Genomic DNA, 17528 nt, shown 5'->3' with positions numbered 1-17528 from the left:
TTTTCAGTTTTAATTTAAATAAAAGACATTCAAAGTGCAATCAGTTTGTAAAAGACACATATATACAACGTATGACCCTACTGTGTTAAGATTACACAGAAACTGTGAGGGCATAATCAGAATTTAAAAAAAAATCACAATCCTAAATACACTGCTGTATACAAATTAAAAAGACAAAATAGAAAGTTTCCATTACAAATAGGTCTCAATAGTGCAAGATCGCTGATCTTAAGAAAATGGAAAACACCACAAATTCCCACAAAACAATAATGGACACTTAGCACATCCGAGCTCCTCGCTTATGAGTTATTCTCATACTTTTGGAATGAAAACTTGACCTTCTTCCAGGAGGTCCAGTTCTACTGGGAATTCCTTAACCACACAAACCCATCTAAACTGCAAGGCACCCCCCAGCCCTCCTCACTTCCCACCTGGGTCCCTCTTTTCTTCTTTCTCTTTCCCTATTCTTCTTCTTCTCTCCCTCTGTCAATTTTTTTACTCATCTCTACCATCTTCTCCCTCCTTTCTTTACTAAAATGGTCTCTTTCATCACTACGACTTATCAGCATTATAAATGTAAACGTACTATTAACTATCCTGTGTTGCAATTTCAACAGTTAGATGAATGCCCTGGAAGGGCAGGGTGTTTTGTAATTCAAATCAAGCCTGTTTTGACTCCACATGCTAACTTGTTAGGTCTTCCTAATACTTTGTAAAGAGACTGATTAGAAAACACAGAAGGGACTACACCACAGATGTTTACTGGGGAAGTTACATTGTTGAGAATCCCTGACTTATCAGGTATATGTGGAAACAGGATATGTATCGCATTAAGCCATTATATGTAGGTACGTTTGCAGCCTTTATGTTTATCTATATTGTACGGTTTACAGTTTTACAATAAAGCTTTTTTTTTTAAAAAAGTGTAAAATTTAAATGTAATAAAATAAATCTGAAGTGTAAATTGATATAAAGTAGAAAGCACAAAGTGATTATGCAGCAGAACTCTCATGTCATGCAGTGCTATATTGCACTGGGCTTGTCTCTCCTTTACATACAGAACTGCAGGAAACACCCCTTAGAGAAGCAAAGCAAATTCTGCTTTTTGAATATTTCACTAGGGATCTTACAGTGCTTTCAAGATCATTTTATAATATCTCACCTGAGTGGAGAGGTTTTGAATATCAGGGTCTAAGTATTGAGCTTTGGTTTACTGACAAATATAAGGAAGCAAGTGTGTGTACACAAAGTGATAGCATAATGAGATATTACCAGCAAGCCCAACCTATTGTAATAAGCTGTGGCTTTAAAGCACAAAACCTGCTGATTCATATACAAACATGAAAATGCAATTTCTCATACATTTTACACTCTGCAGCTGGTATAGCAAGTAATTGAAAATACAATAAAGGGACAGTATACTATAAAATTGTTTTTCCCTTACTGGGTTTTCCCAATTACGTTTTTCTTTTTACTAGCTACAGAGTATAAAATGTATGAGATTTGCTTTTTAAGGTTTATTTATATATATATATATATATATATATATATATATATATATATATATATATATATAAATATATATATATATATATATATATATATAAAAGAAGCTAATGTTGTTTTTGAAGCCACAACCTAATAAAACGGGTTGAACTTGTAGGTATAATCAGATCTCATTACTTTATCACATTGTGTACATATATCTGCTTCTTTATCTGTCCGTAAACCAATCACCAATACTTGGAGAAAACAATGGAAAATTAACATTTTATTACCTAATCTCTTCTATACCCCACTGGTAGTATAATTTCTTCTGCTGGCTGTGTTTACACAGTTTATCTATAGCTTGGACCTAAGGCCACAAACTTTCAGAATAGGTGGTGATACCACAGGCTAAATCAACTATTTAAAATGCCAATATAGGGGTAATGAAAATACTTGAAAACAATTTAATTCACTTCAGCAGGTAAAGTGGATCATTGGAAACAAATTAACGGGGAGAAAATTTTTGAGTAATCTATCCCTTTAAGGGAAAAACTATTTTACAATGTACTGTGCCTTTAACTCTACCTTCTCAACTTTCACTTTTCCTCTGCAATCTCTCTCTGCCCCATTTACCCTCTCAGAAGTAACAGTCTAAGCACTACTGGGGTCCCTACAGTCCTAGAGAAATAACATATCCTTGCACTTTCATGGATAAATAAATAATATACTTTTAGATAATAGTTTTGACACTTAGCCCAAAATGTGTGTTTGTCAGTGCTGCAATAGGAATGTACATTCTGCAAATACAATATGCTAACTTTGCTACTTACAACATGCCACCAGACTTCAGACTCAACATGCACTCACCACTGTTAAAGATATATATATATATATATATATTCACACACACACACACACACACACACACACACATACATACATACATACATAGTGTATATACATACTAAAATCAAAACATACATTTATAGAAGTGGCCCCATCCAACAGCCATGTGTATACTCCAAATAAGTTCACACAAAACATACACCAATTCAGTGTTTGTTACTTTCAGTGATATAAATTAAAATATTTTTCACATTTTTATATTGTGTACATTTGATGCAGAAAGAAAACATTATCTAACAGTTTGCTAAATTGGCAGACAAAGCAAACAGAATTACAGCTCTCATGCAGAATTGGAGATCAATTTAGATAGTTTGGATTCTAGAACAAAGGAAACAATTTAAATTGTTATTATAAGTCATGTCTAAACTGCATAATAATAATAAAATATAATAATAATCTCTCTCATTAGCAAAATACAAATATAGTAATTATACTAAATCACCATTTGTAAAAGTCAGATAAAAGAAAATGCCATGATAATTATTTTACATTTTTATACTATACTCCACCTACCCAACTAAGATTGTGCAATTATTTCAGTTATTTATAACAGGGGTTTGCTTTACTTTTTTAATCACGTTGTGGTATTGAAATCAGCCTGCACCATAACCAATCATTATGGATAATGCTTTCTTTGGGCTACATGATTGCCTATACTGAACATCAGTAATGTAATATAAAAAAAAGTAGTGTTGGTACGGTTGGTAGGAAATATTCAAGGGTCCTTAAACCCTAAAAATATGCTAGACATAATGATATACTCAATGCAAAGAGTATCCTGAGAATAATATACAGATGTATTTTTAAAATACAATTAGTTGCATAAATAATTAAGAAATAAGTGTAAAGTTTTATTTTAACAATGGGTGCCGTAAAGTTGTATAGAAGTTATCTTATGTTAAAAAGAAAAAAAAGGTTCTTCTTTGCAGCAGATCTTACTCAGGTCAGGTTGTAAATGAGCTGAAAAGTAACTCAGAAGATTTAGTGTCCCCTTTAGTATTCAGTATATTACAGAAATCTTGTTTTGCATAAAAGTACGTTATTTTAAGCAATCACCCTGTACCATGTGGTACCCATAAAAAAACACTTTGCCAGTCTTCCTCATACCCCATAGATGGAAGCATCCATGAATGCTGTTCATTAATTATAAGGAAGGAGAGGTTTGCTAGCCTGAAATAAACAATAATAATTTATATATATATAGATAAGGTGCATTTTCAAAAGATATATCTATTCACATGTCCCAAATGTAACAGTCTTTTTAGATGCCAAGCTGCAAGATAGTAGTCAGTAACAATTATACAGTGTCCTTAGTCAATAGGTTGGAGCAGGGAACAAGCTCATGGTCTCCAGGTATACAAGAGCACTCTGTACAGAGGTCAGGCAGTATCCCTCCTCTCCAATCAAATACCTTAAAACAGAGAGGAAATATGTCTGAGAAAAACAATCATGGTATTCAGTTTAATACAATAAAAAAATAACTATTATTAACTTGTAACACAAACAGAGCCAAATTCAATTTAAAGGGACATAATACTCATATGCTAAATCACTTGAAAGTGATGCAGTATAGCTGTTAAAAGCTGACAGGAAAATATCACCTGAACATCTCTATGTAAAAAAGGAAGATATTTTACCTCACAATTTCCTCAGCTCACCAGAGTAAGCGCTGTGTAAAAAGTTATCTTTTAGTTTACTGCCCCCCCCAAAAAAGGAAGAAATGAACAGCAGCCAATCAGCATCAGCAGTGCTGAGGTCATAACTGTTTTACTGTGATCTCATGAGATTTCATAGTAAACTTCCTTTAACTGAATAGGTTAATAGCATGAGTGTGCATGAGGCGCAAGTCATGGGACAGGCATACCGATTTGCTGCTTAAAGTCCTTTACAATGGGGTGTGAATACTTAGGACATTTTGAGGTAAAATATCTTTCTTTTTTACATAGAGATGCTCAGATTAATTTTTCTAGTCAGCTTGTTTAAGTGTTTCAACATTTGGGTATCATGCCCCTTTAACTGTACACTGATTGCATTCACTTTAATAAAGAAAAAATAATAATATGAAATTGAAAATATAAAACATTAGCTATGTGCAAGCAGCTGTGAAATAATAAAATGTTCTATGTGTTTAATCTTTGTAAAGGCATTAAATGCAGACATCCCAACTCTCCCTGAAATTCAGGGAGTATCCCTGATTGTAATAGCGGCTCCCTGATGCCAGCAAATGGAATGCAATCTCCCTGAAACTCTAAGTACCATGATTCAATGTGGCCCAAATCCGGAAAAGTGTTTCTTTAAGGAATGCCTGACGATATAGAACCCTCAAAGCATGCATCAGTAACCAAAAAGCCCCCACTTATTCAAATAAAATAAAAACACAAATACTACCTTATTTACTGCACGTAATTAAACGTTTTATTCTAAAATATTTAAAGGGACACTCAGGTAAAATTAATTTTTCATGATTCAGATATAGCCTGTAATTTTAAACAACTTTCCAATATACTTCCCTTAAAAAAATGTGCACAGTCTTTTATATTTACACTTTTTGAGTCACCAGCTCCTACTGAGCATGTGCAAGAATTCACAGAATATACATATATGCATTTGTGATTGGCTGATGGCTATTACATGGAGTGGAAATATACGTAAGTTTGAATTTTTTAGAAAAAAAAAATCTACTACTTATTTGAAATTCAGACTAAGTGCTATTGCATTGTCTTGTTATCTTGCATTTGTTGATTATGCAAATCTACTGTGTTTACTGGTCCTTTAAGCATGCAACAAGCGTACGATCACTGGAAAATAGGTTTGTTGTATGTGGTTGTGCAATAAAGCTACTTTTTTTTTAATGCGACTTTAGTAGGAAGCTACTTTAATGATAAGTCTCTCTCTTATTTAGGGTTTCAAGGTGTCCAATATATAACTGGGAGTGGGGGGGGTTGCGGCGCAGCAGGTCTGTAAATGCATAGTTAAAATTAATCAGAGAGCAGCAATGCACTACTGTGAGCTAGTTAAAACACATCTGGTGAGCCTCAATGGACCAATCAAAGTTTAAAGGGACGCCGCAAAATAGATTTTTCTTAGGATAAATGTTTTGTAGATGATCCATTTATATAGCCCATAGGGAGTGTTTTTGTAACAATGTATAATTATGCTTATTTTTTTTTAATAACATTGAACTGATTTTCAGACTCCTAACTAAGCCCCAAAGAATTAGATGTATACTGATGTCTACAGATTCCTGCGTGCTCCTGTTTGTATAATGGGTCTTTTCATATGCAGGGGATGGGTGGGGGTCTGCTCACCTAACATCACCAACAGTGTTAAAACTGGGAGCTTCTAAGTACGTTTTTAAAAGGTTTTATACTGGATTTTTAGATCAGTATCTTTGCATATTCTTGTCTATAGTAGTGTCTATTACATGCAGTTATATGACAATAAGTGAATACTGTCCCTTTAACTACAAAGGGCAAACATGCAACAGAAATCTGATCTCACTGCGCCTCCTTTAGTAATTGATACACAGTTATACCTATTGCTCATATGTACTGTAAATCAGACATAGAAGTGAATTGGTTTTCTAAAATTGTACACTGTGTCTGAATCTTGAAATTTTGATTTCCATTATCAAATTTACTTCTTGCTCTTGATATCCTTTGTTAAAAATAAGCTTCTTTCTATGAGAGCATACTGAGGTAGTCTCAGGAGAGTGCATGCATCTTAAAGGGATAGTCTAGTCAAAATGATAAACTTTCATGATTCAGATAGAGCATGCAATTTTAAGCAACTTTCTAATTTACTCCTATTATCAATTTTTCTTCGTTCTCTTGTTATCTTTATTTGAAAAATTAAGAATGTAAGCTTAGGAGCCGGCCCATTTTTGGTTCAAAACCTGGCTAGCTCTTGCTGATTGGTTTCTAAATGTAGCTACCAATAAGCAAGCGCTACCTAGATGCTGAACCACATATGGGCTGGCTCCTAAGCTTACATTCTTGCTTTTTCAAATAAAGATAGCAAGAGAACAAAGACAAAATGATAATAGGAGTAAATTAGAAAGTTGCTTAAAATTGCATGCTCAATCTGAATCAGGAAAATTAAATTTTGGACTTCAATGCCGCAGTAAACACTGGAAAAAGTAGAGGGAGAACATAGAATCACATTAAACACATTCTTTTTTTTATTTCTATATATAGATTTAAATCATCATAAGAAAAACTATTACATACTCACCCTTCATGTAAGAACTCTTCAAGAGCTGCACACTCATACAGCAGCTCTGACAAGTGACTCCTCAGCACTACAAATGCCAAGATAGGTAAGAGATCATCTGCTCCACTGAAAGAGGTCAGAGGTTACACGATTAGCTTATGTAGCAGATCACTGCTGGCATTTTAACCATGAGAACCATATTGTAATTCACTCCCAAGAGAGAGGACGTGAAAGTTTGGATTAATGCATGGACAAAGAATTGGCATAGGTACTGTAGGAAGATCACTAAAGTGCGAGTATTTATGGTGTCTGTGCATGAGAAAATGGCATGTGTCTGGGGTACAAAGCAGCAGTGGTACAATAAAACCTTGCAGTGTATATTGATTTTGCATATCTATTTGATTGATTTCTCTTGAGGAAGATGATTTTGCATGAAGAAGGTGTAAAACTTGCGTTAGCATTATCATTTCGATTTCCTTTCTACAGTTACTGTGTCCAATAATTGCTGTAGAAGGCTAAAAGATTTACTTTTTAATTTATTCTCGTAATAGAGAAATTGTATTTGGAAAAAAAATATTCTCTTTTTTCCCTTTTATATCCAGAAGCACTTTCTGATGAAATGGCTTTGTTGTTAAATAGGAACACTGTCCCTTTAACTATTCCTCTGCTTACTGTACAATAGCACATCTATAAATATATAAGGTACAAAAACAAAAAACAATTGATAGACCCACCTGCCCAGACAGCATAAAAAAGTTTAAGTAATCGGAATACAACATTAAGAGAAACAAAATCAGTATAAAAGTTTCTAGGCTCTGGAATACAAATATTTATAAATTAAGAAGATTCATGATCCTTTTCTCCCTTTGAAGATGCCAGCTAGAAAAGTGAATAAACCGTATGTCCTGCCCTACGTGTTTAAAAGCAAATGTGCATTTTTTAGTCTTTTGTGCAGGTTTTATTTCTGTTGTATTCTAGAAAAGTTGAAGGCATTTTCTTTGGAATTTCACCAAGTCACATAAGTAGACAAATATGCGGTTTTAGTTTAACCGCGCTTGCTCTGTTATTTATTGCCTGCATATATCCCCTTATCTGTGTAGGATGTCTGGGAGTCACTGCTGGATTTATTGGGGAGATATAATAAACTGCTATATGTATTGACCTCCTGATCTCTAGGAGTTAATACATTTTATTCTGTTGCTTGTCTGTTTGGCAGAAGCTAGGACAGGTGAGGGGCCCTTGTGCGCTAGAGCAGCAGTAGGCTATCCGGAGTATCTGGGGTCATTTGTTCCCCATTCTCACATCACTCTCCCCTGCTGTCTGAGGTCAGTGTGAGGCCACTCAAGATGCTGATGTGTCTGGAAGTTTGAATCTTACAATCTCATTATGTGTTGACAGTTGAACCCGAAAGACGCCCCCAGCAACGATAGATGCTGTCTGTGCTCTTGTCTTGGTTTAACCGTCTAGATGTTACTGACATCTTACTTAAACAGGAGCACAAACACCTCTGTGTCTCCTCTCTCGCTGTACGGTCTATCCTCTCCTCATTTTCTTCCTCACTCTGACTTCTCTGTTATTTTACTTCCTGCAGATTTTCATGAGCCAGTTCTCTCTCTTCGTCTACTGCTATTCATTCCACTTTTCTGTTCACAATATAGTACACAAAGCCTGTATTTCTTATACATAGCCCGTATTTCCTATACATAGCCCGTATTTCCTATACATAGCCCGTATTTCCTATACATAGCCCGTATTTCCTATACATAGCCTGTATTCCCTATACATAGCCCGTATTCCCTATACATAGCCCGTATTCCCTATCCATAGCCCGTATTCCCTATACATAGCCCATATTCCCTTATCCATAGCCCATATTCCCTATCCATAGCCCATATTCCCTATACATAGCCCATATTCCCTATACATAGCCCATATTCCCTATCCATAGCCCATATTCCCTATCCATAGCCCGTATTCCCTATACATAGCTTGTATTCCCTATACATAGCCCGTATTCCCTATACATAGCCCGTATTCTCTGTATTCCCTATACATAGCCCGTATTCTCTGTATTCCCTATACATAGCCCGTATTCCCTATACAAAGCCCGTATTCCCTATACAAAGCCTGTATTCCCTATACATAGCCAGTATTCCCTATACATAGCCAGTATTCTCTGTATTCCCTATACATAGCCTGTATTCTCTGTATTCCCTATACATAGCCCGTATTCCCTATACATAGCCCGTATTCCCTATACATAGCCCGTATTCTCTGTATTCCCTATACATAGCCGTATTCTCTGTATTCCCTATACATAGCCCGTATTCTCTGTATTCCCTATACATAGCCCGTATTCTCTGTATTCCCTATACATAGCCCGTATTCTCTGTATTCCCTATACATAGCCCGTATTCTCTGTATTCCCTATACATAGCCCGTATTCTCTGTATTCCCTATACATAGCCCATATTCCCTATACATAGCCCATATTCCCTATACATAGCCCATATTCCCTATACATAGCCCATATTCCCTATACATAGCCCATATTCCCTATCCATAGCCCATATTCCCTATCCATAGCCCGTATTCCCTATACATAGCTCGTATTCCCTATACATAGCTCGTATTCCCTATACATAGCCCGTATTCCCTATACATAGCTCGTATTCCCTATACATAGCCCGTATTCCCTATCCATAGCCCGTATTCCCTATCCATAGCCCGTATTCCCTATACATAGCCCGTATTCCCTATACATAGCCCGTATTCCCTATACATAGCTCGTATTCCCTATCCATAGCCCATATTCCCTATACATAGCCCGTATTCCCTATACATAGCCCGTATTCCCTATCCATAGCCCATATTCCCTATACATAGCCCGTATTCCCTATACATAGCCCGTATTCCCTATACATAGCTCGTATTCCCTATCCATAGCCCGCATTCCCTATCCATAGCCCGTATTCCCTATACATAGCCCGTATTCCCTATCCATAGCCCGTATTCCCTATACATAGCCCGTATTCCCTATACATAGCTCGTATTCCCTATCCATAGCCCATATTCCCTATACATAGCCCGTATTCCCTATACATAGCCCGTATTCCCTATCCATAGCCCATATTCCCTATCCATAGGCCGTATTCCCTATACATAGCTCGTATTCCCTATACATAGCCCATATTCCCTATACATAGCCCGTATTCCCTATACATAGCCCGTATTCCCTATCCATAGCCCATATTCCCTATCCATAGGCCGTATTCCCTATACATAGCTTGTATTCCCTATCCATAGCCCGTATTCCCTATACATAGCCCGTATTCCCTATACATAGCCCGTATTCCCTATCCATAGCCCGTATTCCCTATCCATAGCCCATATTCCCTATACATAGCCCGTATTCCCTATACATAGCTCGTATTCCCTATCCATAGCCCGTATTCCCTATCCATAGCCCATATTCCCTATCCATAGCCCGTATTCCCTATCTCTCCTTACATTGTCTGCTCTGTCCCTCTCTCTCTGTGTTCTCCGCGGTCTCCTAGTCTTATACTGTGCACCCTCTTGGCTCTGCCAGACATTTATTTTTAGTCTACTCGCACTCACACCAGTGAGTATCATTCACTGAAGCGCTCTTGTCAAATCTCTAGCTACTTGCTGTCCCTCACCTTCTCTCTCATTACATTATGTCCCTCTCTTCTTCTTGCACTATTATCTATCTCTTGGTCATTTATATGATGTCACTGTACATCTCTAGCTGCCATCTTACCTTCATTTCACACTCCTAGTGTTCCCACAACACAGTAAAGTTTCTAGCGCTCTCCTTACACTGCTCGCTGTGTACTCTTGTAATGCCTAAGCTCAATCAATAATCACTCTGATCGTATTCACTTCGCTCATCAATACCCTGCTAGTATTTTCCCCTTCACATCCCTGTTCTACCATAACACAGCCTGCTCTTTCTGTCTTTGCGCTTTTCCTTGCACGGCAAGGGTCTCACTGTCTGATTTATCTCTGCGGTTCCTGTCTGCTCTCATTCACTGCTCTCCGAGTTTCTCTGCATAGCTCTCTGCTGGCTCTCCCCTTGATCCCCTTGTTCTGTATCTCTTTGCTAATTAGAGCAGACAGCCGTTGTGCTTGGTAGCTGCTTCTCTGCAGACTTAGGCAGCCTCATGTGCTGTGTAGGACAGACCGTGCACTGCACAGGGCTGTCACATCACATCCATCACAAGTGCTCCCTGCGGGCTCCAGATCTGCGCCCAATACCCTAATATATCCAGCAACCTGTACTACTACTGATGGGAAAAAAGGACAAACAGACTCGCATACAGAAAGATGAAAAGAAAAAACACATGAGGAACAGAATACAGAGCACAACAGACAGAATTGTTCTGTAATTTGCTTTCTCCCCTTTAGGTAGCTACAAGTTTCTTAGACTAGACTTTAAAGGGACATTCTAAAGCAAAACACACATCTTCTGATTCATTATAGAATGTACTTTTAGATCACTGACCCTAGATAACTAAGTAGTTACCCCCTGCAAAGGAGATAAAGGTCCTGCACAGCAGCTGCAAATCTGGTTCACAGGGTGTTTCCCTGCTAGAATACTTGTGACTCTTGAACACAACTTTACCTGTGTGCTTAACCCCTTTGCAGGTGCTAAACACAGCGAATTTCAGAATGAAGAAAGCAAAATAAATACTCAAATTAGAACATAATATTTTTTTAAAAAAACTAGAAAGATATTTCAGCTCTCAGGGCTGTTTTACCTGTCCAGAGTGATACTTACATGGCAGAGGTCCCAGGTTTGTCACAGTATTCCCCTGCACACTCGCAGATCACGCGCAGGCTTCTCACTGACAAGCACAGGTAGGTAGTAATAGGTTAGCCGCAGTCTGTACCTGCTTTTACCCCTCCCCACAAAAGACATGGGATTCCACGACCACTAAACACAGCTCCTTACAGTTTTCATCTACAGAAATGTATATATTTTATTGCATAAAGTCCCTGAGATCTTGTCCAAATACCAGTTTATTTGCAGAATAAATTAACCCTTTAAGAGGATAACCTTAAAATGTTCATAGACTCCACAGACGTTGGTGCAGCCAAGAGTAAGCAATTTTACTTTTACCTATTAGCACAGGTAGTCTGTACTTTCTCATATCACATACTAAATAAAACAGTCAGATGCAGAGGGGAGGGAAGATATGGCTGTGCAGAGTAAAAAAAAAACTTTTAAAGCATACATTTAAAGGGATAGTCAAGTATAAATTAAACTGACATTATTCAGATAGGATTTTTAATTTTAATCAACTTTCCAATTTACTTTTATCATCAAATTTGCTTTTTTCTCTTGGTATTCTTACTTTAAACTAAACATAGGTAGGCTCATATGCTAATTTCTAAGCCTTTGAGGGCTGCCTCTTATCACAGGCTTTTTAAATCTCTTTTCAACACAAAGAGACAGAAAGTACACGTGGGCCATATAGATAACACTGTGTTCAGGCACAGGGGGTTATTTAAGAATTAGCACAAAACAATGCTAACTGCAAGACAATAGATAATAAACAGTCACAGTCATGTGATCAGGGGGCTGGAAGAAGGTTCCTAGATACAAGGTAATCACAGAGGTAAAAAGTATATTAATATAACTGTGTTGGTTATGCAAAACTGGGGAATGGGTAATAAAGGGATTATCTATCTTTTTAAACAATAACAATTATATGGTAGACTGTCCCTTTAACTGTATGAATGAAAATGTGTTGGTTTACACTGTCCTGTATAATTGTTCCCCTTAATGTGTTATATCAGCTGTATGATTATAAATATATTTGAAAATGTTCATTTGAGTTTTTTTGTGTGTTTGAAATAGCTGGTTTTGCTCACTGAAACCACCGCCCATTGCTTTCTAAAACATGTGTATTTAAAGGATTCCAAAACTTTGAATTTTTTCATATAATTAAATTATCAAAATCAAATCTACATACATTAACAATCATAACTTACCCACTTGGACTTGAAAACGAGCGTTATTAGCATAATTAAATCATATATTTTATTTGGCAATAAACGTCATAGAAGCCAAACCCCCTTTAACGGTGCCTGCAATGCAAATTTGTGTCTCCAATCACAAAGCGTGTTTGTGCATATCATTAAGGCATTGTTGCGTCACCCGGCGCATGCGCAATAGAATCCTGTGTTTCGCGCATGTGCAGATTGCCGATTTAAAAATCGGCCATATTGATAACTCAGATTATCGTGAATGATTCGGTATTCAAACTACATGTTATAACGGTGGGTTTGGAATTCAATACATTTTTGAAAGTGAATATTCAGTGAACTATAATCTGATATGCAAAGCCTATTATAGGCTATTACAAATAAAGATATCAAAGATGTATATATCGAATTCAGAGAAGTTTTTACAAACGTTTAGTGTCCCTTTAAATGGGCTGAGCCAGCCGGACGATCTTGTCTCACTCTCTATAAACAAAGGCCAATATTTAGCTGCTGACATTTTTTATTATGGATGGGGGGTTCAATGAGCAAAAACAGCTATTTCAATTGCAAAAATAAACCTAAAATAGTCCAATATATTTAATAATTTGCAGCTGGTTGAACATGTCATTGGGAGAACATTAAGGGTGCACTGTAGCTTTAACCTTTTCCTAAAGTCACTGTTACAGGCCAGGCACTCGCTCTCTTACCAATACATTCCATCTTCCTCTGAGGGCTCCTCTGTAAAGGGAGAAGTTTCAGCTCTTCTACAGCTGCTTTGTATGGTTCCTTCACATTATGTGGGTACAGCTTTGGGGGGACCCCCACCACAGATGGAGGAGCAGTTTTGTACAGATCCATTGTATGGATCAATGTGTCCTCTCGAGAACTGTACACGTGCCTGTAATAATAAAGGTTTTAACATTATCCAAGATTCTCTGCAGCAAATAAGCTTTAAACGGGATAGGAAAGTCAGAATGAAGCCTGCATGATTCAGATAGATTATGTCACTTTAGGACACTTCTATTTTTAATTGACTTTATTCTCTTGGTATCCTTTGTTGAATAGCGTATGTATATATCCTACACAACTAGGAGCTAGCTGGTGATTAAACAATTTGTCTCTTGTAATTGGCTCACTAGAGCTGTTCAGCTAGCTCCCAGCAGTGCATTGCTGTTCTGGAGCTGACTGTAACTGTGTTTATCCATTTACAGGAATTAAACACACAAAACAATAGTGCAATAATAAAATGCTCTAACATTTTAGAGGATTTTCTTTTTGCACCCCTTTATTTACGTAAACTGCAGACATGCCGGTCATGCTGTGGCAGAAGCTACTACATAACACAACCACAACAGTTCTAGTACACACAATGCTCGCAATGCTGGGATTTAAACATGTAATGGTCTGTGGACTTAAAGGGACATTATACACTAGAATTTTCTTTGATAAATATTTTGTAGATAATCCATTTATATAGCCCACCTGGGTGTGTTTTTGTAAAAAAAAAAATATATAGTTTTGCTTATTTTTAAATAACATTGTGCTGATTTTCAGACGCCTAACCAAGCCCCAAAGTTTTAGATGTATACTGATGTATACAGACTTCAGACTGCTTCTGTTTATATAATGGGTCTTTTCATATGCAGGGGAGTGGGAGGTTCTGCTATCAGCCCCTTTCAGTGGCTGTCCTAGGCTTATCTCATTAGTTGTGTTAAACTGGGAGCTTCTAAGTAAGTTTTTAAACAGTTTTATACTGGATTTTTATATCAGTATCTGTGCATCTTATTCTTTACAGTAGTGTCTATTACATGCAGTTAAATGAAAATCAGTGTATACTGTCCCTTTAAACTAAACAATTTATTCACCTGACCTTTCTAATTGGGTTGCATTTACCTGTAAAGGGCAAGTAATGCCGGCCACAGAGGGGGAAAGAAGCTCTCATCTAAGCAATCCAGACATTCGTCCTTGTCGCTGGAGCTAGGCTTCAGATCCAGAGCAAGTATAGAGACAGACAGGAGCAGATCTGAGGAAACAGGCCATGGCCAGGTAAAGTAAGCTTGTTCCATGAAACACATACACAACATATAAAATGTGCACTTATGACAAAACGGCCTGTTATTTATTTTCTTTTTCTCGCTCTCTACTTGCAGAAAGCAGACATCCTTATATGATCTCTCTCTATGGCCTAGATTTAGAGTTCGGCGGTAGCCGTCAAAACCAGCGTTAGAGGCTCCTAACGCTGGTTTTGGGCGCCCGCTGGTATTTGGAGTCAGTGATTAAAGGGTCTAACGCTCACTTTTCAGCCGCGACTTTTCCATACCGCAGATCCCCCTACGCCATTTGCGTAGCCTATCTTTTCAATGGGATCTTTCTAACGCTGGTATTTAGAGTCGTTTCTGCAGTGAGCGTTAGAGCTCTAACGACAAGATTCCAGCCGCCTGAAAATAGCAGGAGTTAAGAGCTTTCTGGCTAACGCCGGTTTATAAAGCTCTTAACTACTGTACCCTAAAGTACACTAACACCCATAAACTACCTATGTACCCCTAAACCGAGCTCCCCCCACATCGCCGCCACTCGATTAAAAATTTTAACCCCTAATCTGCCGACCGCCACCTACGTTATACTTATGTACCCCTAATCTGCTGCCCCTAACCCCGCCGACCCCTATATTACATTTATTAACCCCTAATCTGCCCCCCACAACATCGCCGCCAGCTACTTACAATAATTAACCCCTAATCTTCCGACCGCAAAGCGCCGCCACCTACGTTCTCCCTATGTACCCCTAATCTGCTACCCCTAACACCGCCGACCCCTATATTATATTTATTAACCCCTAATCTGCCCCCCTCAACGTCGCCGACACCTGCCTACACTTATTAACCCCTAATCTGCCGAGCGGACCGCACCGCTACTATAATAAAGTTATTAACCCCTAACCCGCCTCACTAACCCTATCATAAATAGTATTAACCCCTAATCTGCCCTCCCTAACATCGCCGACACCTACCTTCAATTATTAACCCCTAATCTTCCGATCGGAGCTCACCGCTATTCTAATAAATGTATTAACCCCTAAAGCTAAGTCTAACCCTAACACTAACACCCCCCTAACTTAAATATAATTTACATATAACGAAATAAATTAACTCTTATTAAATAAATTAATCCTATTTAAAGCTAAATACTTACCTGTAAAATAAATCCTAATATAGCTACAATATAAATTATAATTATATTATAGCTATTTTAGGATTTATATTTATTTTACAGGCAACTTTGTATTTATTTTAACCAGGTACAATAGCTATTAAATAGTTAAGAACTATTTAATAGTTACCTAGTTAAAATAATAACAAATTTACCTGTAAAATAAATCCTAACCTAAGATATAATTAAACCTAACACTACCCTATCAATAAAATAATTAAATAAACTACCTACAATTAACCTAACACTACACTATCAATAAATTAAATAAACACAATTGCTACAAATAAATACAATTAAATAAACTAGCTAAAGTACAAAAAATAAAAAAGAACTAAGTTACAGAAAATAAAAAAATATTTACAAACATAAGAAATATATTACAACAATTTTAAACTAATTACACCTACTCTAAGCCCCCTAATAAAATAACAAAGCCCCCCAAAATAAAAAATTCCCTACCCTATTCTAAATTAGAAAAGTTACAAGCTCTTTTACCTTACCAGCCCTGAACAGGGCCCTTTGCGGGGCATGCCCCAAGAAGTTCAGCTCTTTTGCCTGTAAAAGAAAACATACAATACCCCCCCCCCAACATTACAACCCACCACCCACATACCCCTAATCTAACCCAAACCCCCCTTAAATAAACCTAACACTAAGCCCCTGAAGATCTTCCTACCTTGTCTTCACCATACCAGGTTCACCGATCCGTCCTGGCTCCGATATCTTCATCCAACCCAAGCGGGGGCTAGACATCCACTGAAGAAGTCCAGAAGAGGGTCCAAAGTCTTCCTCCTATCCGGCAAGAAGAGGACATCCGGACCGGCAAACATCTTCTCCAAGCGGCATCTTCGATCTTCTTCCATCCGGTGCGGAGCGGGTCCATCTTGAAGCAGGCGACGCGGATCCATCCTCTTCTTCCGATGTCTCCCGACGAATGACGGTTCCTTTAAGGGACGTCATCCAAGATGGCGTCCCTCGAATTCCGATTGGCTGATAGGATTCTATCAGCCAATCGGAATTAAGGTAGGAATTTTCTGATTGGCTGATGGAATCAGCCAATCAGAATCAAGTTCAATCCGATTGGCTGATCCAATCAGCCAATCAGATTGAGCTCGCATTCTATTGGCTGATCGGAACAGCCAATAGAATGCGAGCTCAATCTGATTGGCTGATTGGATCAGCCAATCGGATTGAATTTGATTCTGATTGGCTGATTCCATCAGCCAATCAGAAAATTCCTACCTTAATTCCGATTGGCTGATAGAATCCTATCAGCCAATCGGAATTCGAGGGACGCCATCTTGGATGACGTCCCTTAAAGGAACCGTCATTCGTCGGGAGACATCGGAAGAAGAGGATGGATCCGCATCGCCTGCTTCAAGATGGACCCGCTCCGCACCGGATGGAAGAAGATCGAAGATGCCGCTTGGAGAAGATGTTTGCCGGTCCGGATGTCCTCTTCTTGCCGGATAGGAGGAAGAGTTTGGACCCTCTTCTGGACTTCTTCAGTGGATGTCTAGCCCCCGCTTGGGTTGGATGAAGATATCGGAGCCAGGACGGATCGGTGAACCTGGTATGGTGAAGACAAGGTAGGAAGATCTTCAGGGGCTTAGTGTTAGGTTTATTTAAGGGGGGTTTGGGTTAGATTAGGGGTATGTGGGTGGTGGGTTGTAATGTTGGGGGGGGGTATTGTATGT

General features: G+C 38.0%; 1 protein-coding gene across 1 annotated transcript in view; it reads right to left on the bottom strand.

Annotated features, from left to right (window-relative positions):
- Positions 1 to 2539: 2539 nt before the first annotated feature.
- VPS9D1 (VPS9 domain containing 1) overlaps positions 2540 to 17528 on the bottom strand; it is a 134133-nt gene continuing 119144 nt past the window's right edge. The window contains exons 11-15 of the mRNA XM_053699362.1: positions 14512 to 14641; positions 13326 to 13516; positions 11408 to 11474; positions 6628 to 6732; positions 2540 to 3805 (exon numbers count right to left, since the gene is read on the bottom strand). Coding sequence (XP_053555337.1) covers positions 3709 to 3805; positions 6628 to 6732; positions 11408 to 11474; positions 13326 to 13516; positions 14512 to 14641 — 590 coding nt within the window. The 3' untranslated portion in view covers positions 2540 to 3708. The remainder of the gene's footprint in view (positions 3806 to 6627; positions 6733 to 11407; positions 11475 to 13325; positions 13517 to 14511; positions 14642 to 17528) is intronic.

The sequence above is a fragment of the Bombina bombina genome, chromosome 1 (genome assembly GCF_027579735.1).
Source record: "Bombina bombina isolate aBomBom1 chromosome 1, aBomBom1.pri, whole genome shotgun sequence".
Taxonomy (NCBI): domain Eukaryota; kingdom Metazoa; phylum Chordata; class Amphibia; order Anura; family Bombinatoridae; genus Bombina; species Bombina bombina.
Note: the sequence above shows the minus strand (reverse complement) of the source record. Positions and strands in the feature narration are given on the sequence as shown.